The sequence below is a fragment of the Aquarana catesbeiana genome, linkage group LG01 (genome assembly GCF_042186555.1).
Source record: "Aquarana catesbeiana isolate 2022-GZ linkage group LG01, ASM4218655v1, whole genome shotgun sequence".
NCBI classification, from domain to species: Eukaryota; Metazoa; Chordata; class Amphibia; order Anura; family Ranidae; genus Aquarana; species Aquarana catesbeiana.
In genome coordinates, this window is record NC_133324.1 from 573,295,015 (window position 1) to 573,322,006 (window position 26,992).

Sequence of the window (26,992 nt, forward strand, 5' to 3'; positions counted from 1 at the left end):
CAAGTCTTGACATGCTAAGACGGTGAGATTGTATATGCACGTTCTGCAATATATTTTGCTAGGTTTAGTAAAAAAAAATGCTGTTTTTTATTTCCCTTGCATGTCTCCCTCAGATCTACAGCGACTGCACTTCCAAGTGCACTTGTAGTGCAAAGTGGATTTGCTTTTAGTAAATAAACCCCCAAGTGTCACTGCTCCCTGTGACTAAGGGGAGAGGTTAAAAATTAGAGATGAGGACTTAGCTGCTGAAATTTGGCAAGAAATCAAAACTTAGGCTACTGCTTAGTCTGCAAATCTTGAGAAAAGGAAGAGAGAGGAATACCTTTGAAACAGCTTATGAAGTGGATTATGATGGTAACACTTTGCAACCTTGGGGAATGGAAAGATCTACTTTAAATCACACGTTCATGGATTTTGCTGAACATTTTATTTAACAAAATAAGCGACGAGTTACACAAATTAAAAAATATGATTTACAAAATCCAAAACAGTGCATCAGAGACCATTTCAAAAATCTATAGGCTGTGTGATCATTATTTTCAATTAACTGTACATCACTGAAATACTGTAGGGTCCTGGTATGTTCCAGAAGTTGACAGCACGGACTCTGTAGTATCCAGATACTATGGCTGTGTCTGGAGAGAGAAGTATATTTGTCACTCACTCAAAACTTGTTACAACTTGTGCGTTTATCATAAAATAAGAAATGGTTCCCTATATTATGGAATATTCAGCAGTCATTGCAAACTATATAACAAGTCTAATAAGAGCCAATAACTTGATCTCTTGATTCTAATTATTGCTTTGTAATATTGTAGAGTATTTTATCCTTGCCTTCCCAGAACTAGTGAATAATAACACTTATGCCCCATACACACGGTCGGACATTGATTGGACATTCCGACAACAAAATCCTAGGATTTTTTCCGACGGATGTTGGCTCAAACTTGTCTTGCATACACACGGTCACACAAAGTTGTCGGAAAATCCGATCATTCTGAACGCGGTGACGTAAAACACGTACGTCGGGACTATAAACGGGGCAGTAGCCAATAGCTTTCATCTCTTTATTTATTCTGAGCATGCGTGGCACTTTGTGCGTCGGATTTGTGTACACACGATCGGAAATTCCGACAACGGATTTTGTTGTCGGAAAATTTTATAGCCTGCTCTCAAACTTTGTGTGTCGGAAAATCCAATGGAAAATGTGTGATGGAGCCTACACACGGTCAGAATTTCCGACAACAAGGTCCCATCACACATTTTCCATCGGAAAATCCGACTGTGTGTACGGGGCATGAGGCCGGCCATAGACTGATCTAATTTTTTGGCCATTTCAGCAGGAATTGACTTCATTTTAATCCATCTATGGACTGGCTGGTTGTTTGTCCAGCAGACATTCAGGTCCCTGCTAAAACTATAAAATAATGAACACTCTCCTTTAGGCACATGCTCTTATTGTTGTTCCCCTATGACTGGAGCATTGTCAATAGTATTGGGGGCTGATAATGATGTACAGATTTTTTATTGTACTTGTGGTTACATAGAATTATTGGTTTTATGTGAAATGAGTACAGGTGCCCATACATTTTATTTATTAGTCTTCCTAACCAGCCAGGAAGAATGTATGATAATAGTGTTTATGATGCAGTGCACTGCATTCCCAAACAAGTGTTCTTGGGGAACAAAAATTTAGTCTGTCTCTACATGGCTCCCCTCTATTAGCCTAAAAGGGTGCTCCCATGAGAATAATAAGTCTTGACATGCTAAGACGGTGAGATTGTATATGCACGTTCTGCAATATATTTCGCTAGGTTTAGTACTGAAAGGCTTCCAACCCATTATGGAAGCACAAGAATGCATAGTTTCTGTTGATTAGCTCACATGTTTCTGTCAATGGTTTCTATCCATATGACAAAAATGTGTATGCAGCTCAGCTACAACAATAAAAAAGGCAATCCAATGAGCTCTAGTTACAAGAAGCAGTAAGCCTTTAAATCAGAAAATAGTTCACATAAATTCATATATAACTTACCTGGGCTATATAAGAACAAAGTAAAAATAATGTTTCTTGCATTTATCTGGCTGAAGATTAAGCCATCTAATGAATATTCAACTTCATATGTTTTCAAACATCTACAAAATATAAATGTATTACAACAAAATGCATACGTAATAAATGATTAGTTTATGTACACAGAAGAGTACCATCTATAGGACAACATGCATAAATTTACAATACTTGTGAGGCATCTCAATTCATTCTTAGGCCGGCCATACCCAATTCAAATCTCAGCAGGATCAACATAAACGGCCGAGATTCGAACCATTTATGGGCAGGCTGAAAGTATCAAGTTGATCGATCAACTTGGGTGCAACCAGCATGGCACTAGCGATAATCACTGGACATCTCTCGGCGGGGACGGCTTCCCCTACCCCCCCCCCCCCCCCCCAAGGTCACCAGAAAGTGATTATGCGGTCTATCCTTTAAGGAGGCTGTAGAGGTAAAGGTGCATTGGAAGCTGCTTTTTTTTAACCTGAAAGCTGAATTGGTAAATCAGGTACTGTTTGTCACGTTGCTGCCTGCGCAGTGTGGAAAATATGTGCAAAAACCAGGCCTGGCTGTACAGAATGAAATTTTTTGCTCAGGTATAACAGTAAACATGTTTTGCTTTAAAATTATTGATACACTATTTGCATATAAAATCAAGTGCCTGGCATGCAGTTTCAGCATTCTTCTTGAGCAACCTAGGTACCCTGAATCTCAAGCTGCTCTACTATACAGTACAAATACCAAACTAAGCTCTAAATCTAGCACTTTGGTCTGTCACCTCCTCTGAGGCCATTTATCACATTCATTGGCCAACAGTGAAATGTGGTAGGTGGAAGAGGGTTAGCATCTATACTTATAATACATTAGAACAAAGCTGAAGACAAAACAGGGTATATGCACTGAGCTTTTTTTTTTTTTTTTGCTCAATCAGTGGGCTGAATGAAAAAAAAAAACTTTCATTGGCTGCAGGTGCTGACTGAATGCTGGTTTTCCACCATGACCATTCCACAGAAGCCAGATGTTTGAACAGCTTCAGTTGAACAGACAGCAGTACACACGTAATGAAATTTGTATGTGTATACCCAACTTAAGTGCAGGCACGCAGACATACCTGCTTTTGTACTGAATCACATAAATCAATCACATCAAGTGTAAACGCTAAAGAGAAAATGTTTTATGAGAACATCATCTTTGCTTTTTAGAGAATGGAACCCATGATACCCTCTCTGATCAGTTGGATGCGTTTTCCAGAGATTAAAAAAGTGCACATTGTTAGTGTATCATTTGACTTTCAGTACATAGGACTGCCATCATTTTTTCATAAGGAAAATATTGTACTGTGTTAGCCATTGATTGTTGCAGAAAGTTTACTTACTACCAAAGACATTGGGTATAAGGTGTACTATGTTTACTCTAGGACAGTTAAAAAGAAGGATTAAATGTAATCGGCTGGAAATTTGGGCTACTTATGCCCTGTACACACGGCCAGACTTTCCGACGGAATATGTGCGTTCGGAGCTTGTTGTCGGAAATTCCGACCATGTGTGGGCTCCATCAGACTTTTTCCATCGGAATTTCCGACACACAAAGTTTGAGAGCGGGCTATAAAATTTTCCGACAACAAAATCCGTTTGCGTAAATTCCGACCGTGTGTGGACAATTCCGACGCACAAAGTGCCACGCATGCTCAGAATAAATTAAGAGACAAAAGCTATTGGCTACTGCCCCATTTATAGTCCAGACGTACGTGTTTTACGTCACTGCGTTCAGAACGATTGGATTTTCCGACAACTTTGTGCGACCGTGTGTATGCAAGACAAGTTTGAGCCAACATCCGTCGGAAAAAATCCATGGATTTTGTTGTCGGAATGACAGGGCATAAGAGTATCAACCTGAATGGAGATAAAATCTGTAAAAAGTTACAACTATATATTTACCTGGATATTACCAGCTCATCACTCCAAACAACTGATACCTGCCCGCTAAAAAGTGGAATGATACGAACATGGGTGACCTTAGGAGAAAAAAGGATAATATTTAGATTTACTTTAACTAGAACGTATTGTAAAGATGATTCACTACATGTGGATAATATATGAGCTGCACCATCATCCACATTCTTTTGACCATTTAGTCTCAAGATGGTTATGTGCTGTCTTCACTGCCAATATACCATTGCTGTCCAATAGGAAGGAGTAGGCAGTGCAGATGGCTGTGATTAGGGATGAGCCGAACACCCCCGGTTCGGTTCGCACCAGAACATGCGAACGGACCAAAAATTTGCACAAACGTTAGAACCCCATTGAAGTCTATGGGACTCAAACGTTCGAAATCAAAAGTGCTAATTTTAAAGGATAATTTGCATGGTATTGTCCTAAAAAAGGGTTTGGGGACCCGAGTCCTACCCCAGGGGACATGTATCAATGCAAAAAAAGTTTTAAAAACAGCCGTTTTTTTCGGGAGCAGTGATTTTAATGATGCTTAAAGTGAAAAAAAAAAGTGAAATATTCCTTTAAATATTGTACCTGGGGGGTGTCTATAGTATGCCTGTAAAGTGGCGCGTGTTTCCAGTGCTTAGAACAGTCCCTGCACAAAATTACATTTTTTAAGTAATAAAAGTCATTTAAAACTGCTTACGGCTTTAATGTAATGTCCGGTCCCAGGAATATGGATGAAAATCAGTGAGACAAACAGCATGGGTACCCCCCCCCCCCCCCCCCAGTGCATTACCAGGCCCTTTGGGTCTTGTATGGATATTAAGGGGAACCCCGCACCCAAATTAAAAATATGAAAGGCGTGGGGGCCCAGGCCCTCTGAACAGCAGTATACAGGCGGTGCAAACAAGACAGGGACTGTAGGTTTGTTGTTAAGTAGAATCTGCTTGTAATTTTGAACTGGTACATTTTTAAAGTGGAGCTCCAGCCAAAAAATCTATTTTTAAGCTTTTTGGAAAACATAGGGAAGGGTTATCACCCCTGTGACATTTGTTTAGCTGTCTGTGCACCTCTTCAGAAGATTTTACCTCACTTTCTGTCCCAATGACAAATGTTTTTTGACAATTTGGGTTTTTTAGTGAAACAAGGATTGGTGATAAAGCATCAGTGGAGAGGAGACACTTTTTTCCCATATTAACTCTTACAGGAGAGAATTTCCTTTCCTAGGGGTAGATTTCATCTCACTTCCTGTTGTTCTTCCGTTTGAAAGTAGGAGTCGTTTGTAAGTTGGATGTTTGAAAGTAGGGGCCTGCCCTATATACTCTGCAGAAATTGGGGCCTTAGGTGTTGGTGTTGCCACAACACTGTAAGCCCTCACAGCTACTTTTGGTGGGCGCAGGAACGGGCTCTGCTGTGAAATATTAGATCAAGAATTGTAATTACATGCCCCTGTTGAACAGGGTCAGAAAAATTGGGCCCTTGTGGTGGTGGTGGTGCTGGTGCCACAACACTGTAAGTCCCCATAGTTACTCTTGGTGGGCGCAGAAACAGGCCCTGCTGTGAAATATTAGATCAAGAATTGTAATTGCCTGCACCTGTTGAACAGGGGCAGAAAAATTGGGCCTTTGGTGGTGGTGGTGGTGGTGGTGTTGCCACAACACTGTAAGTCCTCACAGTTACTCTTGGTGGGAGCTGGAACGGGCCTTGCTGTGAAATATTAGATCAAGAATTGTAATTACATGCACCTGTTGAACAGGGGCAGAAAAATTGGGCCTTAGGCACTGGTGCCACAACACTGCAACCCCTCACAGATACTCTAGTTGGAGCGCAGGAATGAGCCCTCCTGCAAAATATTGCATCAAAAATTGTAATTACACGCCCCTGTTAAACAGGGGCTGAAAAATTGGGCCTTAGGCACTGGTGCTGGTGCCACAACACTGCAACCCCTCACAAATACTCTAGTTGAGTGCAGCAACAAACTCTCCTTGCAAAATATTGCATCAAAAATTGTAATTACACGCCCCTATTAAACAGGGGCTGAAAAATTGGGCCTTAGCCACTGGTTGTGGCGCCCAGAACCAAAAATATTCTTACAAGCTATCAGCATGATCATTGAGGAGGAAGAGGATAGTCACTAAGAATAACAGGATAGTCACTCAGCATAGTCAGTCTTGAAGGGATCTGACATTTCAAAAAATTGAAAATGAAGGTCAGTCGCTTGACCGAGTCGGTGGACAGGCGCACCCTGTGATTGGTTACAAAACCTCCAGCAGCACTGAATGTGCGTTCCGAAAGAACGCTGGATGCAGGACAGGCCAGTAGCTCAATTGTACACTGTGCAAGCTCTTGCCAGTGATCCATCCTCAAGACCCAGTAACCCAGAGGATTTTCGGTGGGAAAGGTGTCCAAGTCAGATCTTGCCCCTAGGTATTCCTGCACCATGTAAAACAGACGCTGGTGATGGTTGCTGGAACCGATCATACCTTGGGGCTGCGGACTAAAAAATTGTCTGAACGCATCAGTCAGGCGGCCACCTTCTCCACCACTCCTTCTTTGACTGACCAAAGCCTCAGCAACACGTTGTCCAGGAACAGGAATTTGTAACCTCCCAGTCTCTGGGAACGCGTTGCACAGACCTTTCTGCAAGGCCTCCTGAAGATGTTTCATCCTCTGCTCCCTCTGCGATGGCAAGATAAGGTCCGCAACCTTACCCTTGTAACGTGGATCAAGGAGGGTTGCCTGCCAGTACTGATCCCTCTCCTTGATACCACGAATACTAGGATCCTTCCGCAGGCTTTGCAGGATCAGGGAGGCCATGCAGTGTAGGTTTGCTGAGGCACTCGGTCCGGAGTCCTCTGGGTCACTAAGGACGACGTGATCCGCAGCCACCTCCTCCCAGCCACGTACAAGTCCATGGGTTTCTTGGGACTGTAAATGATCCCTTAAAGACTGCTCCTGATGCTGAGTGCCAGGCTCCACCTCCATGCTGACACAATCCTCCTCTTCCTCCTTCTCCTCCTCCTCCTTGTCCTCTTCCTGTGTGATCGGTGGGCATGCAGGAACACTGTCTGGATAAAAGGGGCCTTGAGAGCTAAGGAAGTCCTCCTCTTCCTGCCTCTGTTCTGCCTCAAGTGCCCTGTCCATTATTCCACGTAGCGTGTGCTCCAACAGGTGGACAAGGGGGACAGTGTCACTGATGCATGCACTGTCACTGCTCAGCATCCTCGTGGCCTCCTCAAATGGTGACAGGACAGTGCATGCATCCCTGATCATGGCCCACTGGCGTGGGGAAAAAACCAAGCTCCCCTTACCCTATCCTGGTGCCATAGTTGCACAGGTACTCATTGATGGCCCTCTGCTGCGTGTGCAGCCGCTGCAGCATGGCCAACGTTGAGTTCCACCTGGTGGGCATGTCACAGATTAGGCTGTTCTTGGGCAGGTTAAATTCCTTTTGGAGGTCAGACAGCCGAGCACTGGCATTATATGACCTGCGGAAATGCACACAGACTTTCCTGGCCTGCCTTAGGGCATCCTGTAAGCCCGGGTACCTGCCCAAGAACCGCTGCACCACCAAGTTAAGGACGTGAGCCAAACAGGGCACATGGGTCAGTTGTCCCTGTCGGAGGGCGGAGAGGAGGTTGGTGCCATTGTCGCAAACCACCATACCTGCCTTAAGCTGGCGTGGCGTCAACCACCTCTGAACCTGCCCCTGCAGAGCTGACAGAATCTCTGCCCCAGTGTGGCTCCTGTCCCCCAAACACACCAGCTCAAGCACCGCATGGCATCTTTTGGCCTGCATGCTTGCATAGCCCCTTGAATGCCTACGGAGCACCGCTGGTTCCAAAGTCAACTCAGCACAGGAAGAGGCCATGGAGGAAGAAGAAGAGGAGGGGGTGGAGGAGAGAGGTGTGGCAGAATCACCACTAGTAGTATTTTGGAGGCGTGGTGGCAAAAAACCTCCAACACTACTGCACCCTGTCCTGCATCCTTCCCAGCTGCCAGAAGAGTCACCCAGTGCGCGGTGAAAGATATGTAACGTCCCTGTCCATGCCTGCTGGACCATGAGTCAGCGGTAATATGCACCTTACCACTGACCGCCCTGTCCAGCGAGGCCAAGACATTGCCTTCCACATGCCGGTAGAGAGCCGGAATCGCCTTCCGTGAGAAAAAGTGGTGTTTGGGAACCTGCCACTGAGGAACCGCACATTCCACAAACTCACGGAAGGGGGCAGAGTCTACCAACTGAAAAGGCAGCAGTTGAAGTGCTAGCAATTTAGCCAAGCTAGCATTCAACCACTGGGCATGTGGATGGCTGGGAGCGAACTTCTTTCGGCGGTGCAGCAGCTGGGGCAGGGAAACTTGCCTGGTACAATCTGACGTCGGTGTACCGATAGCAGATTGCCCCCAAGTACTTGGCTGTGACACACCTAATTCTACACCTTCATTCCTCTCAGTGCAGGTCTCAGAGAGGACTGAAGGTATAGTGGGGTTGGAGATCCCAGCTGATGAGGAGCAAGGAGAGGTCCTCTTTGTTCTTTGGTGGGTGTGGGTCTTTTAGGTATGCTTGCCAACGAACTGCATGGCAGGTCAACATATGTCTGGTCAAGCATGTGGTACCCAAGCGGGAGATGTTTTGGCCACAAGAGATACGCTTGAGACATATGTTGCAAATAGAAGCGGTGGGATCTGAGGCACTCGTCTCAAAAAAGGTCCAAACCAAAGAACTTTTGGAATAACGCGCAGAGACAGCAGCGCCCTGCACATGCGGAGATCTGCAGTGTGATGCAGTCGGTGTGCTGCCCTTCAGCTGGCCCCTGGAGGGCATCCTTCCTCGTTGGTGATGTGCCTCCTCCTCCTCCTCTCTCCTATCAGGCACCCATGTGGAGTCAGTGACTTCATCATCCTCTCCCTCATCACTGGAGCAAAGCTGGCAGCATGCTGCAGCTGGGGGAACATGACTGCCAGATTGCTGTCCTTCTTGGGCATCCCCTCTCTCTGGGCTCACGTTACTGCCTTCCTCTAGCTGGGTACCATCATCGGAGCCTTCAAAACGCTGGGCATCCTCCTGGAGCATGGGAGGATGAGGGGGATGAGGACGGCTTGGTCATCCACTCTACCAAGTCTTCCGTATGTTGCGGCTCAACACGGCCAGCTACAGAAAAAAAGGACAAGCGTGTCCCACGGCCACGTGCTGATGAGGATGCACCGTCTCCACAACCAGCACTGTTGCCTCTAAACACAGAGCCTGCTTGCCCTCTTTTATTGGCTTGTGACTGTCTGCCTCTCCTTGTTGGCCTTCCAGACAAACTAATGGCCTGCAGTGAAATGTAGTTGCACAAAGCTGGGATGTATATATATACACTGATACTGCAGCTAGCAGAATCAACTGCCTGCCTGTAGTATTATTAGTATGAGAACACCAGCAATTGTCTTCAGGTAGCTTTATGTGCACACTGTGCAGAGGACACAGTACACTAACTGTAAATACTGTAACTGCCTGCTTGTGGTATTAATAGGAGCAGAACAACAGCAATTGTCTTCAGGTAGCTTTAGGTGCACACTGTGCAGAGGATGCAGTACACTAACTGTAAATGCTGTAGCTGCCTGCCTGTGGTATTAATAGGATCAGAAGAACACCACCAATTTTATTCAGGTAGCTTTAGGTGCACACTGTGCAGAGGACACAGTACACTAACTTTAAATACTGTAGCTGCCTGCCTGTGGTATTAATAGGAGCAGAACAACAGCAATTTTATTCAAGGTATCTTTAGGTGCACACTGTGCAGAGGACACAGTACACTAACTAAATACTGTACCTGCCTGCCTGTGGTATTAATATAGGATCAGAAGAACACCACCAATTTTATTCAGGTAGCTTTAGGTGCACACCGTGCAGAGGACACAGTACACTAACTGTAAATACTGTAGCTGCCTGCCTGTGGTATTAATAGGAGCAGAACAACAGCAATTTTATTCAGGTATCTTTAGGTGCACACTGTGCAGAGGACACAGTACACTAACTGTAAATACTGTAGCTGCCTGCCCGTGGTATTAATATAGGAATAGAAGAACACCACCAATTTTCTTCAGGTAGCTTTAGGTGCACACTGTGCAGAGGACACAGTACGCTAACTGTAAATACTGTAACTGCCTGCCTGTGGTATTAATATAGGATCAGAAGAACACCACCAATTTCATTCAGGTAGCTTTAGGTGCACACTGTGCAGAGGACACAGTACACTAACTGTAAATACTGTAGCTGCCTGCCTGTGGTATTAATAGGAGCAGAACAACAGCAATTGTCTCCAGGTAGCTTTAGGTGCACACTGTGCAGAGGACGCACTACACTAACTGTAAATACTGTAGGTGCCTGCCTGTGGTATTAATAGGATCAGAAGAACACCAATAATTTTCTTCAGGTAGCTTTAGGTGCACACTGTGCAGAGGGCACAGTACACTAACTGTAAATACTGTAACTGCCTGCCTGTGGTATTAATAGGATCAGAAGAACACCACTAATTTTCTTCAGGTAGCTTTAGGTGCACACTGTGCAGGGGACGCACTACACTAAATTGTAAATACTGCAGCTGCCTGCGGTACTGTACTAATAGGATCAGAAGAACACCACTAATTTTTTTTCAGGTAGCTTTAGGTGCACACTGTGCAGAGAACGCACTACACTAACTTGTAAATACTGCAGCTGCCTGCGGTACTGTACTAATAGGATCAGAAGAACACCACTAATTTTGTTTAGGGAGCTTTAGGTGCACACTGTGCAGAGGACGCACTAAACTAACTTGTAAATACTGCAGCTAATAGAACTAATAGGTTCAGAAGAACACCAGCAATTTTCTTCAGGTAGCTGTAAATACTGTAAAAACACCTGCCTGCCTGTCAGTAGTAGGAAGAGAATAACAGGAATGGATCTAGCTAAACTGAATATAGTATATATATATATATATATATATATATATATATATATATATATACACACACACACACACACACACACACAACACCTAGTATGTATATATATATATATACACACAATACACTGTAAGTGCAGCTACCTGCCTACTCTAACTTAAATCAAATGGCACTGTCTCTCTGTCTATCTATCTCTCTCTCAACGCCGGAACACACTACACAGGGCCTGCCGTGCAGGCGGCCTTATATAGTGTGGGGCGTGTACTAAACCCCCTGAGCCATAATTGGCCAAAGCCTCCTTGGCTTTGGCCAATTACGGCTCTCTGTATACACAGTGCTGTATCATCATCTAGCAATGCACTGCGATGCTGCAGTGAATTATGGGCCATGATGCACCACTCGAATTTGGCGCGAACGGACCATATCATTCGTAATTCAGCGAACGACCGAACAGGTGATGTTCGAGTCGAACATGCGTTCGATTCGAACACGAGGCTCATCCCTAGCTGTGATGACCATAAAGGATATGATTCAAATCTTCTTTATAGAACTACCCAACCAGCCTACTAACCAGACCAGTAGCAAGCTTACCATAATAAAATTATCATACCACTTGAGAGATACACTTGTGTAAAATACTTGTACACGTGAATATTTATAGCAAAATAGCCAAAAGCCTATTCTGCGAAATCTCTGTACTCTGTTGTAAGTTATGCCAATATACAACTTTCCTACTTACCCTTCCAGGCGGAGATTGAGGTTGTTCACATATGTGAATAAGAAGCACTGATGGTACTGGAAGTTTTACTTTCAGAATCATATCACCTTTTTTGGGGAATGGCCTTGGCTCTTCTATGATTGGGTCCTTTAAACAAAATAAAATTAGTATCCAAGTGCTTTACATAGGTTAATGTATGAAAAAAATCACTTGTGATGTGAGAAAATATGTGGACTGACATTGTTGGTTTCCATATTTTCACAGCTGTGTTTTCTTTAAAACCACTTACAGACCCAGAACAAGCATGCAACACATGAAGAGTAAAATTAGCATTCCTGAGCTACAAGCACTGAAGACAATGCATCAGCCAAGCAACAGCTATTTTAACAATGAAAAGTCTGCATTGGCTTCTTGCATTTTTGTTTCATGAACGTACTCCATTCAAGACCTTTGCCAAGGATTAGGCCAATTAGGAATAATGCTACTTCCACTAACAAGTGCCCTTTAGCTTTTTGAAAGTGCAACCTGCTCGATCTTCCTTGCTGCCAATTAGGAATGAGCCGAAAACCCTCCTGTTCAATTCGCAGCACAACATGCGAACAGGCAGATAAAATTCGGCAGAACACACGAACACTGTTAAAGTCTATAGGACACGAACATGAATGATCAAAAGTGCTAATTTTAAAGGCTTATATGCAAGTTATTTTAAATAATTTTTTTGGGAGCAGTGATCTTTTTAATGCTTAAAGTGAAACAATAAAAATGAAATATTCCTTTAAATATCCTGCCTGGGGGGTTTCTATAGTATGCCTGTAAAGTGGCGCATTTTTCCCTTGTTTAGAACAGTACCACAGCAAAATGAAATTTCTAAAGGAAAAATTGTCATTTAAAACTGATTGCAGCTGTAATGAATTGTCGGGTCTCGCAATATAGATAAAACTCATTGAAAAAAGAGCATGGGATCCCCCCCAGTCCATTACCAGGCCCTCTGGGTCTGATATGGAAATTAAGGGGCACCCTGCGCCAATTTTTTAAAAAAATGGTGTAGGGGTCCCCCCCAAAATCCATTCCAGACCCTTCAAGTCTAGTATGGATGTTAAGGGGAACCCTGCACCAAAATGTAAAAAAAAAATAGCGTAGGAGTCCCCCAAAAATCAAAACCAGACCCTTAATCGAGCACGCAACCTGACAGGCCTCAGGATAAGAGGGGGGATGAGAGAGCGCCCCCCAAACCGTACCAGGTCACATGCCCTCAACATGGGGAGGGTGCTTTGGGGTAGCTTCCCAAAGCACCTTGTCCCCATGTTGATGGGGACAAGGGCCTCATCCCCACAACCCTTGCCCGGCGGTTGTGGGGGTCTGCGGGTGGGGGGCTTATCAGAATATGGAAGCCCCATTTAACAAGGGGACCCCAGATCCCGGCCTCCCCTCCTGTGTGAAATGGTAATGGGGTTCATATGTAACGGGGTTTCACAAAAAAAGTGTCAAAATGTTAAAAACAACAAAACACAGCTTGGTTCAAGTCCTTTATTAAAAAATAAAAAAATAAAAATGTCCCACGATGTCCATTCATCTTCTTCTATCACGCCGCCCGGCCCGAAAAAGAAAAAAATAATTCGCAACCGACCCGCCTCCATGGGAGGCTCCTGCCGTCAGACGCGTCTTGGCTTGTGACAGCTCTTATATAACTGAGGGCAGGGCCACCCGGTGATGTAACTGGGTGACCCTGCCCCCTCTGACGCCACAGGACTTCCCCGTGGCGTCAGTGGGGGGAAGGGACACCCGTTTACGTAACCAGGTTTCCCCGTCCTACTTTTTTTTCTTTGTCGGTCCGGGACATTTTTATTTTTTAACAAAGGACTTGTACCAAGCTGTGTTTTGTCGTTTTTAACATTTTGACACTTTTTTTGTGAAATGGTAGGGTACCCCTTTACCATTTTACACGAGGGGGAAGTCGGGATCTGGGGGTCCTCTTGTTTCCAGATTCCAATAAGCCCCCCGCCCGCAGACCCCCACAACCACCGGGCAAGGGTCATGGGGATGAGGCCCTTGTCATCATCAACATGGGGACAAGGTGCTTTGGGGTGCTACCCCAAAACACCCTCCCCATGTTGAGGGCATGTGGCCTGGTACGGTTCAGGGGGGGCGCCCCCCCTCTTTTCCTACGGCCTGCCAGGTTGCGTGCTCGGAAAAGGGTCTGGTATGGATTCTGGGGGGACCCCTACGCCATTTTTTTTTAAGTTTGGGGCAGGGTTCCCCTAAAAATCCATACCAGACCTAAAGGGTTTGGTATGGATTTTGGGGGGCCACTACTCCATTTTTAAAACAATTTGGCGCAGGGTTCCCCTTAATTTCCATATCAGACCCGAAGGGCCTAGTATGGATTTTAGGGGGACCCCCACACAATTTTTTCTTTTAATTTTGGTTCGGGGTTCCCCTTAATATTCATACCAGACCCAAAGGGCCTGGTAATGGACGGTGGGGGGGATCCCATGCTCTTTTTTCAATCATCTGTCTCTATATTGCCGAGATCCGACAATTCATTATAGCCGCGATCAGTTTTCAATGACAATTTTTCCTTTAGAAATGTCATTTTCACAGGAAAAATGTGCCACTTTACAGGCATACTATAGACACCCCCAAGTACGATATTTATAGGAATATTTCATTGTTATTGTTTCACTTTAAGCATTAAAAGAATCACTGCTCCTGAAAAAACTGCCGTTTTTAAAACTTTTTTTTGCATTGATACATGTCCCCTGGGGCAGGACCCAGGTCCCCAAACACTTTTTATGACAATAACTTGCATATAAGCCTTTAAAATGAGCACTTTTGATTTTTCATGTTAGTGTCCCATAGACTTTAACTGTGTTCCGGCGGCTTTCGAAATTGCCCCAAACACCGCATATTGTTCTGTGTTCACAGAACATCTGAACAACCAAAGTTCGGGCCGAACTTATGCTCGGGCCGAACCGTTCGCCCATCCCTACTGCCAATGAGAAAAAAGAGGGAAAGAAGCTAACAATCACAATGAATATATATATGTATATATATTTTTTTCAAAAGACATGCTAGGAAGTTAATTGGCGCCTGTCTAAATTGGCCCTAGTATGTGTATGTATGAATATGAGTTAGGGACTTTCGATTGTAGCTCCTTGAGGGCAGGGACTGATGTGAATATTTATGTAAAGCGCGGCGTAAAATGACATACTATGTGTATATATATATATATACTGTATTACTGTGTATATATATATATTATATATATATATATATATATACACACACACACATACACACACACAGTGGTACCTTGGATTACATGCATAATTCGTTCCAGAAGAATGCTTGTAATCCAAAGCACTCGTATATCAAAGCGAGTTTCCCCATAGGAGTCAATGGAAACTCACATATTTCGTTCCACAGTGACTGCTATTGTATGTAGTACAGCATGTGGCCAGAGGTGGGGGGGGGCCAGAGACACTCGGAAACACTCGGAGAACGCTCAGATGCACTCGGAGACACTCAGGAACAGAGTGTTTCCAAGTGTCTCTGAGCGGCTCTGAGTGCATCCGAGCGGCTCCGAACATCACTGGTACCCCCACACCTTTGTCCAAATGCTGTACTGCACACCCCATTAGCTTGAATCCTGCTCATCTTGTGAGACGCTCTCGCAAACCGAGTCAGGATTTAAAAAAAAAAAATAGCTTGCATTGCGTAATGCAATTTTTGTTTATGCGTATTGCAAGGCTAGGGTAGTATATGGGCAGGGTAGGGTAGTATATGGGCAGGCTAGAGTAGTATATGGACAGGCTAGAGTATTACAACTCCTGGCAAAAAGTATGGAATCACAAAATGTTGTGGAAAATGTTCATTCAATTGTTCATTCAACAGAGTGTTTCCAAGTGTCTCTGAGCGGCTCTGAGTGCATCCGAGCGGCTCCGAACATCACTGGTACCCCCACACCTTTGTCCAAATGCTGTACTGCACAATTGTGTAGAATAAAAGCTAATTACAGACATGCCTCAAAACTATTTTAATTTAACGTTCCAACCATCTGGCTTTAAGAAACACTTAAAAAAAAAGTGTCAGGGCTGGGCTCAGCCCTTACTTCTCAGAGCTCTGTGCTCAGCTGTTGGTTAATTGTCAGTACTCTTCATTCCACAGTGACTCACCTGGTCTTCATTTACTGCTCGTCAGCTAGCCCCTGCTAAACTGCCTGGATCAGATCTCCTGCGCCTGGCCAACATATTCGGATACTCTCTGCAGTGTTTTCCCGTTAAAGACTTTTGCCTGGTTAACTTCCCTTCTGGTTCCGGATCCTGTTTACTGCCTCTACTATGCTGATCTCTGTATTCCTGTTTCACTGGCTTGTTCCTACTACCTGCTCTGGTTACAGAACCCTGGCTATGTTTTGACTATGTTTGCTTTGTAACATTTTACCATTTTATTAAAAAGTGTGATTTTTTTTCTGCACTTCTGTCTCAGTCTGATTCATGGACCCAGAGAAAGTTCTACAGTGGCCCCCACCCATGGGTTTACGTCCATTGCAACGCTTTCTTGGCTTTTCCAATTATTATCGGAAGTTTATTTGTAACTTCTCGTCTCTGGTCAAACCCCTGACTGATATGACCAGAAAGGACGGTAACCCACGGAATTGGTCTCCGGATTTCATTAATGCCTTTGAGAGTCTCAAGGCTGCCCTTGTTTCTGCTCCTGTGTTGGTACATCCTGATCAGTGGAGGCCTGTCCATAGGGGGTTGTTGCTTTATGGGTTTATGTGAAATTTCCATTAATAGCTGTAAAATATTGTAATTATGAATATAGTTCAACTAGCCTTGTATCTATGTAACAGAGCCACCAAGAAGGTTAGGCTAAGCAGACAAGACGGTGCCTAGGCTTTTGTGTACAAACAATGGGTTTCAAACCCATTGTTTAACACATACTTACTTCAAAGGATCCCATGCTGAGATATGCCATGAAGGGAGCCCAACCCATAATCAATACCCAAGTTCCTGGGGAAATTCATGTAAATCCTTGTGACTATTCTGGCTAGGAGATTTAATTGAGAGGGGGCCGACTTATGGAGTAAGCTCTCCAATCATGATCCAAGCTAGGCCAACCAATGAGACATCAGCCTGGTTTGATATACACAGACTAACGGGGAAGTAAAGGCTCTTTCTGATAGACCAGCCAGCAGAATGGACCTTTGGTAAGGATGGATAATTATGGGGAAAGGTATGCCCCTTTTACTTGTAACTAAATACGTCTATAGATTACTGTTTTAAGGAATATACTCTGTATTCCTTCATGTAAATATTTGATTTCAACCTAATATTTTCTTCCTTGGTGTAAGGCTATAGATAGATGATTGTGTATTAGCTACACTTTCAACTGCTTCCTAATAAATGTCATTATATTTAAAGCTTTCACTCTTAGTCAAAAGAACTCTCATTTAACCCGCATCATATCTATGAGATATAAAAAATCTTAAATATAGATCTTTCAGGGTAACAGGGCGCATGGGCGCCACCCCCCCTCCAGGCAGTCAAAAAAAAAAAAACGTTTTTAAAAAAAAAATACAAAAAAAGGTCCTTAAGTGCACTGTGTTCGGACGCCGGACACAGTGCACTATGGGAAGCACCACGTCTATGCAATCAGACACCGCAGGACAGGACAACACAGCAAGGTAAGTAACGCTGTGCTGCTCCCACGGAGAACGGGGGGGAGGGGGGGTTCGATGGGACACAGGCAAGGCTGCATTTGCACGGAGAAGGGGAGGGGGGTTCGATGTGATGCAGGCAAGGCTGCATTTGGTGGGACACAGGCAAGGCTGCATTTGATGGGACACAGGCAAGGCTGCATTTGGTGGCACCCAGGCAAGGCTGCATTTGATGTGACACAGGCAAGGCTGCATTTGGTGGGACACAGGCAAGGCTGCATTTGATGTGACACAGGCAAGGCTGCATTTGGTGGGACACAGGCAAGGCTGCATTTGGTGGGACACAGGCAAGGCTGCATTTGGTGGGACACAGGCAAGGCTGCATTTGGTGGGACACAGGCAAGGCTGCATTTGGTAGAACACAGGCAAGGCTGAATTTGATGTGACACAGGCAAGGCTGCATTTGGTGGGACACAGGCAAGGCTGCATTTGATGTGACACAGGCAAGGCTGCATTTGGTGGGACACAGACAAGGCTGCATTTGATAGGACACAGGCAAGGCTGCATTTGGTGGGACACAGGCAAGGCTGCATTTGGTGGGACACAGGCAAGGCTGCATTTGGTGGGACACAGGCAAGGCTGCATTTAGTGGGACACAGGCTGCATTTAGTGGGACACAGGCTGCATTTAGTGGGACACAGGCTGCATTTGGTGGGACACAGGCTGCATTTGGTGGGACACAGGCTGCTTTTGGTGGGACACAGGCTGCATTTGGTGGGACACAGGCTGCATTTGATGGGACACAGGCTGCATTTGAGGTGACACAGGCTGCATGTAAGGACGGACTCCACTGGGGGCACCTGATGGCATCTGGTGGCAGGCGACGTGGCTAGTGACACCCTCAGGGCTCCCACTGATTCTGCATTATGGTCAGTTGAATGATTTCATTTTATATTACAATGTAATAATAGAAATAATGTGCTTCAATCATCCTGACACCATATAACCATGGTTCCGGGATGATTGAAGTGCTAACACCAGGTGTTTGGAATATCTTTATCTGCTGATTGTTAAACTTTCTAGAATACACATATTTCTATTGGATAAAAAGGAGGAATCTTGTGGGACTTTAAATGAGGGTACACCATGTTGAGAGAAAGTGACAACATAAATATGAAAGTACAGTACATGATTTATTTATTGCAATTTACAATACATATCAGATATTTTGTATCAAATAGATAGGTAGTCACCAGACTTACACTAAATATGCTGCTCATGGCATGCAATACAAAAATAAAGTAGACATGGCAAATATACATGGTATAATAAATCGATTGAAAGACAAATATAATAAAAACACGTAACTGTTGGCATCTAGTGGCACTCTACGTGTTTCCTGGCGTTACAGCCATTCATCAGGAGTGTTATAAGGTATTGTACTAGGAAGGAAAAAACAGGGATTAATGATAGTACCCTTAGAATAAGGGGGGGGGGGGGGCAGGGGAATCAAGTCCCAACAAGGTGGAGATAGATTGGGATATTTACTGACAACCTCAAAGCCAAGTCCGGTATCAGCCAAGGAAGATGGGGGCACAAAGCATGATGTCTCCCCTGGGGTTGAAATGGGGAAACACTCCAAGGAAGGAGAACAGTGCCTGGAGCCCAGCATAGTGGTCTCAGCATGATCCAATAGGCTATGTGTACACCGAAAGTGCATGGTGTTCCTAGAACAATGTGTCAAAAAAGGGGATTGGTTACAGGGTAAATGTGTAAAGGTGTGAAGGGATTTGGCCTCCTGCTCATCGGCGTCATGCTTTGACGCCGCAACCAGCGGTGTCATTGACGTTGTTTTAACATCTCTTTTATTCCATCCTTAGCCACGCACGAGAGGGGTGGAGACCCACTGCTGATGGCTCCTCCACATGCAGCTGGGAATCCCCTCCCCACCTCTCTTGTGCGGTCTGGCCAATCAGGCATGATGCTAACAGGGCCCCTCCCTGGGAGTGAGTATATCAGTAGCCTTGGAGCAGCTGGTGGTTCATTTGCTTGATTCAATCACAAGGAAGCACATCCTGATCCTACACACAGGTTATCATCTTTGCTGGGAGATGAGCCATCCCCCTTTTGGTATGATTTTTGTTATGTATTTCTCCCCTTACTTTTTTTTTTTTCACATACACTCCCTTATGTAGTCCCCTTGCGGGAACACAGACATCTTTTCTCCATTACCTTCACACCTTTACACATTTAACCAATCCCCTTTTTTTGACACATTGTTCTAGGAACACCATGCACTTTCGGTGTACACATAGCCTATTGGATCATGCTGTGACCACTATGCTGGGCTCCGGGCGCTGTTCTCCTTCCTTGGAGGGTTTCCCCGTTTCAACCCCGGGGGAGACATCATGCCTCATGCCCCCATCTTCCTTGGCTGATACCGGACTTGGCTTTGAGGTTGTCAGTAAGTATCCCAATCTATCTCCACCTTGTTGGGACTTGATTCCCCTGCCCCCCCCCCCTTATTCTAAGGGTACTATCATTAATCCCTGTTTTTTCCTTCCTAGTACAATACCTTATAACACTCCTGATGAATGGCTGTAACGCCAGGAAACACGTAGAGTGCCACTAGATGCCAACAGTTACTTGTTTTTATTATATTTGTCTTTCAATCGATTTATTATACCATGTATATTTGCCATGTCTACTTTATTTTTGTATTGCATGCCATGAGCAGCATATTTAGTGTAAGTCTGGTGACTACCTATCTACTTGATACAAAATATCTGATATGTATTGTAAATTGCAATAAATAAATCTTGTACTGTACTTTCATATTTATGTTGTCACTTTCTCTCAACATGGCGTACCCTCATTTAAAGTCCCACAAAATTCCTCCTTTTTAATCGATTAAATCAGGGATGGAGGCCACCATGTGTTTCGTACAGTGTGTGTCAGGTCACGTCCATTTACTGTATGCATATTTCTATTGTTGTGTAGGATCTGGGCCTGCTGTCCCTCCATCCCTCTCTCCCTCTCCCTCCATCTCTCGTTCATCTCAGATGCCAACCACACCACCTTAGAGCCATGCCCACTATTTCGCTGAAACCACGCCTATTTTCACCAAGTGGGAGGGGTCAAAAAGGAAGGGCAGGGTCTGGCGCCTCCCATCTTAAAACTTCACCAGCCGCCACTAATCCTGATCCTACAGTACCTTTCATCCTTGAGATTAATGATTCTGAGACTGGAGTTGGTGCCCTACTGTCTCAACATCCTACCTCTGAGAGCGCTATGCATCCTTGTGGCTACTTTCCCAATAAATTGTTTCCTGCAGAATGTAATTATGAGATTGGGGACAGAGAGTTGTTCGCGATCATTCTGCCCTTAAAGAATGGAGGCATCTCCTCGAAGGTACCACTGTGCCGATTCTTATTCTGACTGACCATAAGAACCTTACATTCTTGTCTGAGGCTAAACACTTCTCTCCCAAAAGGGCGTGATGGGCTCTTTTCTTGTCAAGCTTCAATTACAGTCTCATTCTTACCCGGTACTAAGAATGTAAGGGCTGATGCATTGTCGCAACAGTTTTCCTCCGCTTCCAAGATGGTTCCTGGCCCTGTGATACTTCCCAACAATTCTGGTGGCCTAGTCTACGCGCTGATGTAGCCACCTTCGTAGCTGCTTGTTCTGTGTGTGCTCAGAGTAAGACACCAGGACACCTTCCAGTGGGCCTCCTACAACTGATACCCCATGGGGAGAGGCCTTGGGCCCACCTGTTTATGGATTTTATTATGGAGTCACCCAACTCTCAGGGCAACACAGTTATCTTTATGGTGGTTGACTGGTTCTCAAAAATGTATCATTGTATTCCACTTAAGAAGTTGCCCACATCCAAAGAACTGGCTTCCATTTTTGCTTGGAAATCTTTCGCTTACATGGGCTACCCAAGGTTATCATCTTGGGTAGCCAGTTTGTGTCCAAGATTTGGCCAACCTTTTGTGCACAGTTGCAAATTCAGCTTTCCTTCTCCTCTGCGTATCACCCGCAGTCCAATGGGGCCGCAGAACGAGCCAACCAGTCCTTGGAGCAGTTTTTAACGTTGCTACATTTCTGACCACCATGACAACTGGTCAGACCTCTTACCTTGGGAGGAGTTTGCTCACAATAGTGCTGTCAATTACCGCTTCCAGATTGTCTCCATTCTCTGCAAATTATGGTTTCCAACCATCCATGTTGCCTGACTCATTTGTTCCTCAGAGCATTCCTGCATTGGAGGAGCATTTCCATGGTCTTCGTTCCACTTGGGTACAGGTCCAAGAATCCTTGCGACGTGCCAATGATAAGTACAGACTCCATACTGACCATGGACACCTACCTGTGTCTTCCTACCAAGTTTGGGGCCGGGTCTGGCTGTCATCTCGCAACCTCCGACTCCATGTTCCCTCACTAAAACTGGCACCATGGTTTATTGGGCCTTTCCGTATTCTCCGTAGGATCAACCCAGTGGCTTAAGCTTTAGACCTTCCTTCGAATATGCGTATTTCATATATCCTTATTAAAACCTTTGGTATGCAATGGCTTCACCACCTCGGTACCACATCCTCACCCAGTGCAGGTTGAGAACCATGAGGAGTATGAAATACAACATATCATTGATTCACGTAGGTTCTGTGGGCGCATAGAATACCTGGTTCATTGGAAAGGGTACAGTCCGGATTAACGCTCTTGGGTCTCATCCTTGGATGTACATACTCCAGTCCTCCTCCGTGCTTTCCATAGACATTTTCCCCTCAAACCTGGTGGTCCTCTGAGGGGGAGGGGTCATTGAGGAGGGGGTACGGTCAGGGCTGGGCTCAGCCCTTCTTTCTCAGAGCTCTGTGCTCAGCTGTCGGTTAATTGCCAGTACACTTCATTACACAGTGACTCACCTGGTCTTCAATTCCTGCTCGTCAGCTAGCTCTGCTGGCTATTTAAACTGCCTGGATCAGATCTCCTGTGCCTTCACCTGGTCAACATATCCGGATACTCTCTGCTGTGTTTTCCTCTAAAAGACCTTTGCCTGGCTGACTTCCCTTTTGGTTCCTGATCCTGTTTACTGCCTCTACTACGCTGATCTCTGGATTTCTATTTCACTGGGTTGTTCTTACTGCCCGCTCTGGTTACCGAACCCTGGCTATGTTTTGACTACATTTGCTCTGTTTGTACCATTTTATTAAAAAGTGTGATTTTTGCTGCACTTTTGTCTCAGTCTGATTCATGGTTAATGACAAATAGAAAGAAAACCATAGGCAGCTGCAACTGTTTTTGCATATCAAGCAGAGGAAAGAAATATGGAATCACTCAATGGGGTTTGCATGGGGATATTGGAAGTGTTGTCTCGGAGTGTGCTCTGATCCTGCAGAGTGCCCGCACAGCCGAGGCTGAAAGTTCCGAGCCCTGGACATCGCTGGAAAGGCTGAGTCAGGGGAAAAGACGGAGATGCGGGGAGGAAACAGGACAAAACCCTGGCGGTAATAGGGGCGGCACACTTGCTTAACACGCCAGCCGCACACCAGCGCAGCGCCCCCTACTGATGTGCGCTCTAGGCCGGCGCCTACCTTGGTAGTGCCAGCCCTGCATATAAATATATATATATATATTTATATATACAGTATCTCACAAAAAGGAGTACACCCCTCACATTTTTGTAAATATTTTATTATAACTTTTCATGTGACAACACTGAAGAAACTACACTTTGCTAAAAATGAAAAGTAGTGAGTGTACAGCTTGTATAACAGTGTCAATTTGCTGTCCCCTCAAAATAACTCAACACACAGCCATTATTAACTAAAACGCTAGCAACAAAAGTGAAAATGTCCAAATTGGGCCCAAAGTGTCAATATTTTGTGTGGCCACCATTATTTTCCATCTCTGCCTTAACCCTTTTGGGCATGGAGTTCACCAGAGCTTCACAGGTTGCCAATGTCCTCTTCCACTCCTCAATGACGACATCACGGAGCTGGTGGATGCTAGAGACCTTGTGCTCCTCCACCTTTCGTTTGAGGATGCCCCACAGATGCTCAATAGGGTTTAGGTCTGAAGACATGCTTGGCCAGTCCATCACCTTTACCCTCAGCTTCTTTGGCAAGGCAGTGGTCGTCTTGGAGGTGTGTTTGGGGTCGTTATGTTGGAATACTGCCCTGCGGCTCAGTCTCCGAAAGGAGGGGATCATGCTCAGCTTCAGTATGTCACAGTACATGTTGCCATTCATGGTTCCCTCAATGAACTGTAGCTCCCCAGTGCTGGGAGCACTCATGCAGTTCCAGACAATGACACTCCCACCACCATGCTTGACTGTAGGCAAGACACACTTGTCTTGGTACTCCTCACCTGGTTGCCGACCACACACGCTTCACACCATCTGAACCAAATTAGTTTGCCTTGTGTGCCAGATCCTATCCCACACTCCGCTGAGTGCTTCCATCAGTAATACTGCTTCCTCCAGTCTGACCATTAGAGAGATATCTTCTTATAGCTGCATTGAATACAAGTCTAGCCGAAAATAGCTTGTAGAATCTTGAATGCTTTATTGGACAGAACACAGCCTTTTTATACACATTTAACACAAGGGGTTAGATAACGAGGTAGGGCCGACTCATGGATACTCCCCCCCTCCCCTCTAGCAAAACCTTAAAAGACAATTATATAAATTAACATGTTAATTAACACAACACTTAAGGCAGCCCAGGTGACCAGACAGTTCGTCTCCGCATGTCAATGTGATCAGCTCTTTCAAGAATCATGTATTGTTCAGAATTAACAACCAAATAACAGGGTGAATGTGGACAGGAAAAGGTCCTTGCAGCCAGTGTCTGTGACAGTGCCCCCCCCCCCCCCGTCCCATAGTCCGGCAGACCGAACTAGATCCACCATGGGTCAGCTTGGAGCTGTCCGGGAGAGTTTTACAAGTTCAGTTTGCCGGGAAAGTCCATCAGCGTTCCCATTCTGCTTTCCTGGCCGATACTGTATGGTAAAATTGTAAGGCTGCAGTGCCAAGCTCCATCGTAACAAACGTCCATTATCCCCAGAGACCCAATTAAGCCAGAATAATGGATTGTGGTCGATGAGCACCATAAAAGATCGTCCGTAGAGATAAGGTTGGAATTTCTTGAGAGCCCACACCAGCGCCAAACACTCCTTCTCCACGGCTGCATAACCGACTTCCCTGGGTAGCAGCTTCCGACTGATGTAGGCCACTGGGTGCTCACCGCCATCAGGACCTACTTGGCTCAGTACTGCCCCCAACCCAAATGTAGAGGCATCTGTGTGGACACAAAAACGTAGTTAGTGCATTCTTTAATCGTTGGAAGGCAGCTTCACACTCGGGGGACCACAGTACCTGTCGGGGAAGGTGCTTCTTAGTCAGGTCTGTCAGGGGCTTAGCGATGGAACTATATTGCGGGACAAATTTCCTATAGTACCCAGCTGTGCCGAGGAACGCCAGGACCTGGGTTTTAGTACAGGGGGTCGGCCACTTGGCAACTGCCTCAATCTTAGCAGGCTTGGGTCGTTGTTGTGCACTGCCTACTCGATGTCCAGGGTACTGTACCTCGGACATCCCTATGCTGCATTTCTCTGGCTTAAGGGTTAGTCCTGCAGCCTTGATGCTGTCTAACACGACACCCAGGTGAACCAGATGGTCCTCCCAGGTATCACTGTAGATTGCAATGTCGTCCAGATATGCACAAGCATAGTCCTGGAGGCCATCAAGGAGTTGGTCTACCATCCTCTGGAAAGTCGCCGGTGCATTCTTCATCCCAAATGGCATTACTTTAGACTGATATAAGCCAAATGGGGTAATGAACGCCGATTTCGGAATAGATTCCGCATCCAGGGGAATTTGCCAGTACCCTTTGCATAGGTCAAGGGTTGACAGGAATTTTCCCCGAGCAATGCGATCTAACAGATCATCGACCCGGGGCATAGGGTAAGCATCAGTGGTGATGCACTCATTTAATCTGCAGTAGTCTACACAGAAGCGAGTTGTGCCATTCCGCTTCGGTACAAGGACCACCGGGGAAGCCCAGGGGCTGCTGGATGGCTCAATGACTCCCAACTCAAGCATCTCCTTAATCTCATGATGCATCCCCTCTCTCACTGCGTCAGGTATCCGGTAAGCCGCCTGACTTAGCGGCAGTTGTCCCAGGGTCTCCACACGGTGCACTGCCATAGTAGTGTACCCAGGGACTGTGGAGAACATTTCCCTTCTCTGACTAAGGACCTGTCTAGCTTGTTCTCTCCGCGTCGGCCCTAGCTGGTCGTCAAGCTTTATCGTCTCTATCCCTGCAGTAATTCTGTTTAGCTCCGGGAGCACCAGCAGGGGAAGATTCTCAGGATCTTCCACAGCTGGAGCACATATAGCGGCTACCTCTCCTGATCTTTCCCAGTATGCTTTCAACATGTTCACATGAAAGGTCCGTCGGACTCTTTCATCCGAACATTTAGCCACTAGATAGGTTATGTCACAGAGCTTTGCCACAACCCGGTAAGGTCCCTGCCAAGTTGCCTGTAACTTGTCCTGCTTGGTTGGCCTGAGGGCAAGAACCTTCTGCCCAACCTCCAGAGTGCGGTTCCGAGCAGTACGATCGTACCATAGTTTCTGCCGCCTTTGGGAAGCCCGAAGGTTCTCCTGGACGGTGTCCGTGAGCTCCTTCAGTCTGTCCCTAAACTCAAGAACGTATGCTACGATAGGGGACCCTTGGGGATCAGTTCCCCCTTCCCAGTGGGCTCTGACTAGATCTAGGGGCCCCCTCACCCGCCTCCCATACAGTAACTCAAACGGGGAGAACCCAGTAGATTCCTGCGGCACCTCCCGATAAGCAAAGAGAAGGTGTGGCAGATATCTCTCCCAATCCCTGTGAGAGGTTGCAAATGTCCTAAGCAGCTGTTTCAGTGTTCCATTGAACCTCTCACACAGTCCGTTGGTCTGGGGGTGATAGGGAGAGCTCTGTAGGGGCTTTATCCCACAGAGCCTCCATAACTGCTGAGTGAGCTCAGCAGTGAACTGGGTCCCCTGGTCAGAGATGATTTCCCTAGGGAAACCCACCCTGGCAAAGATCCGGAGCAAAGCATCAGCCACAGTTTCTGCGTGGATATTTGCCAGGGGAATGGCCTCCGGGTACCGGGTGGCATAATCCACCACAGTAAGGATATATCTCTTCCCAGAAGGACTAGGTCGGGGCAATGGTCCAACCAGGTCTACGGCAACGCGGCTAAAGTGTTCATCAATGATCGGTAAAGGGTGTAGGGGAGCTTTCAGTGGGCCCCCATGCTTACCCACCCGCTGACATGTGTCACAGGTCCGGCAATACTGTCGGACATCCCCTGTAATCCCTGGCCAAAAAAACGACTGAGTCAGACGGTGGAGGGTTCGGGACATCCCCAGGTGTCCGGCTAAGGGTATGTCATGCCCAATGCGCAGCAGGTCATGCCGATATTTCTGCGGCACAACCAGCTGCCGCTTGGGTGGATGGGAGGCTGTCTTTCCCTCAGTAACCCGATAGAGTAATCCCTGGACCCACTCTATCCGCTCCCTCTCCAACCCCCCCGGAGTCCAATCTTGCTCTTTTCCTATAGCTAGCTAGGGAAGGGTCGCTAAGAGTTGCCTGAGCAAAGTCTTGGGGAGAAGCCCAAGTCGGGGTAGGAATAGCTGGGGT

General features: G+C 45.8%; 1 protein-coding gene across 4 annotated transcripts in view; it reads right to left on the reverse strand.

The window, feature by feature from the left end:
• Window positions 1-408: 408 nt before the first annotated feature.
• IDUA (alpha-L-iduronidase) overlaps window positions 409-26,992 on the reverse strand; it is a 244,971-nt gene continuing 218,387 nt past the window's right edge. For 3 of the 4 annotated variants that reach the window (XM_073597591.1, XM_073597596.1, XM_073597576.1), the window contains 3 exons: window positions 11,654-11,779; window positions 3,991-4,067; window positions 409-635 (listed from right to left, as the gene is read on the reverse strand). In XM_073597591.1, coding sequence (XP_073453692.1) covers window positions 431-635; window positions 3,991-4,067; window positions 11,654-11,779 — 408 coding nt within the window. In that variant the 3' untranslated portion in view covers window positions 409-430. Of the gene's footprint in view, window positions 636-2,035; window positions 2,137-3,990; window positions 4,068-11,653; window positions 11,780-26,992 lie in introns of all 4 variants that reach the window. The other variant, XM_073597584.1, reaches the window with a different exon arrangement.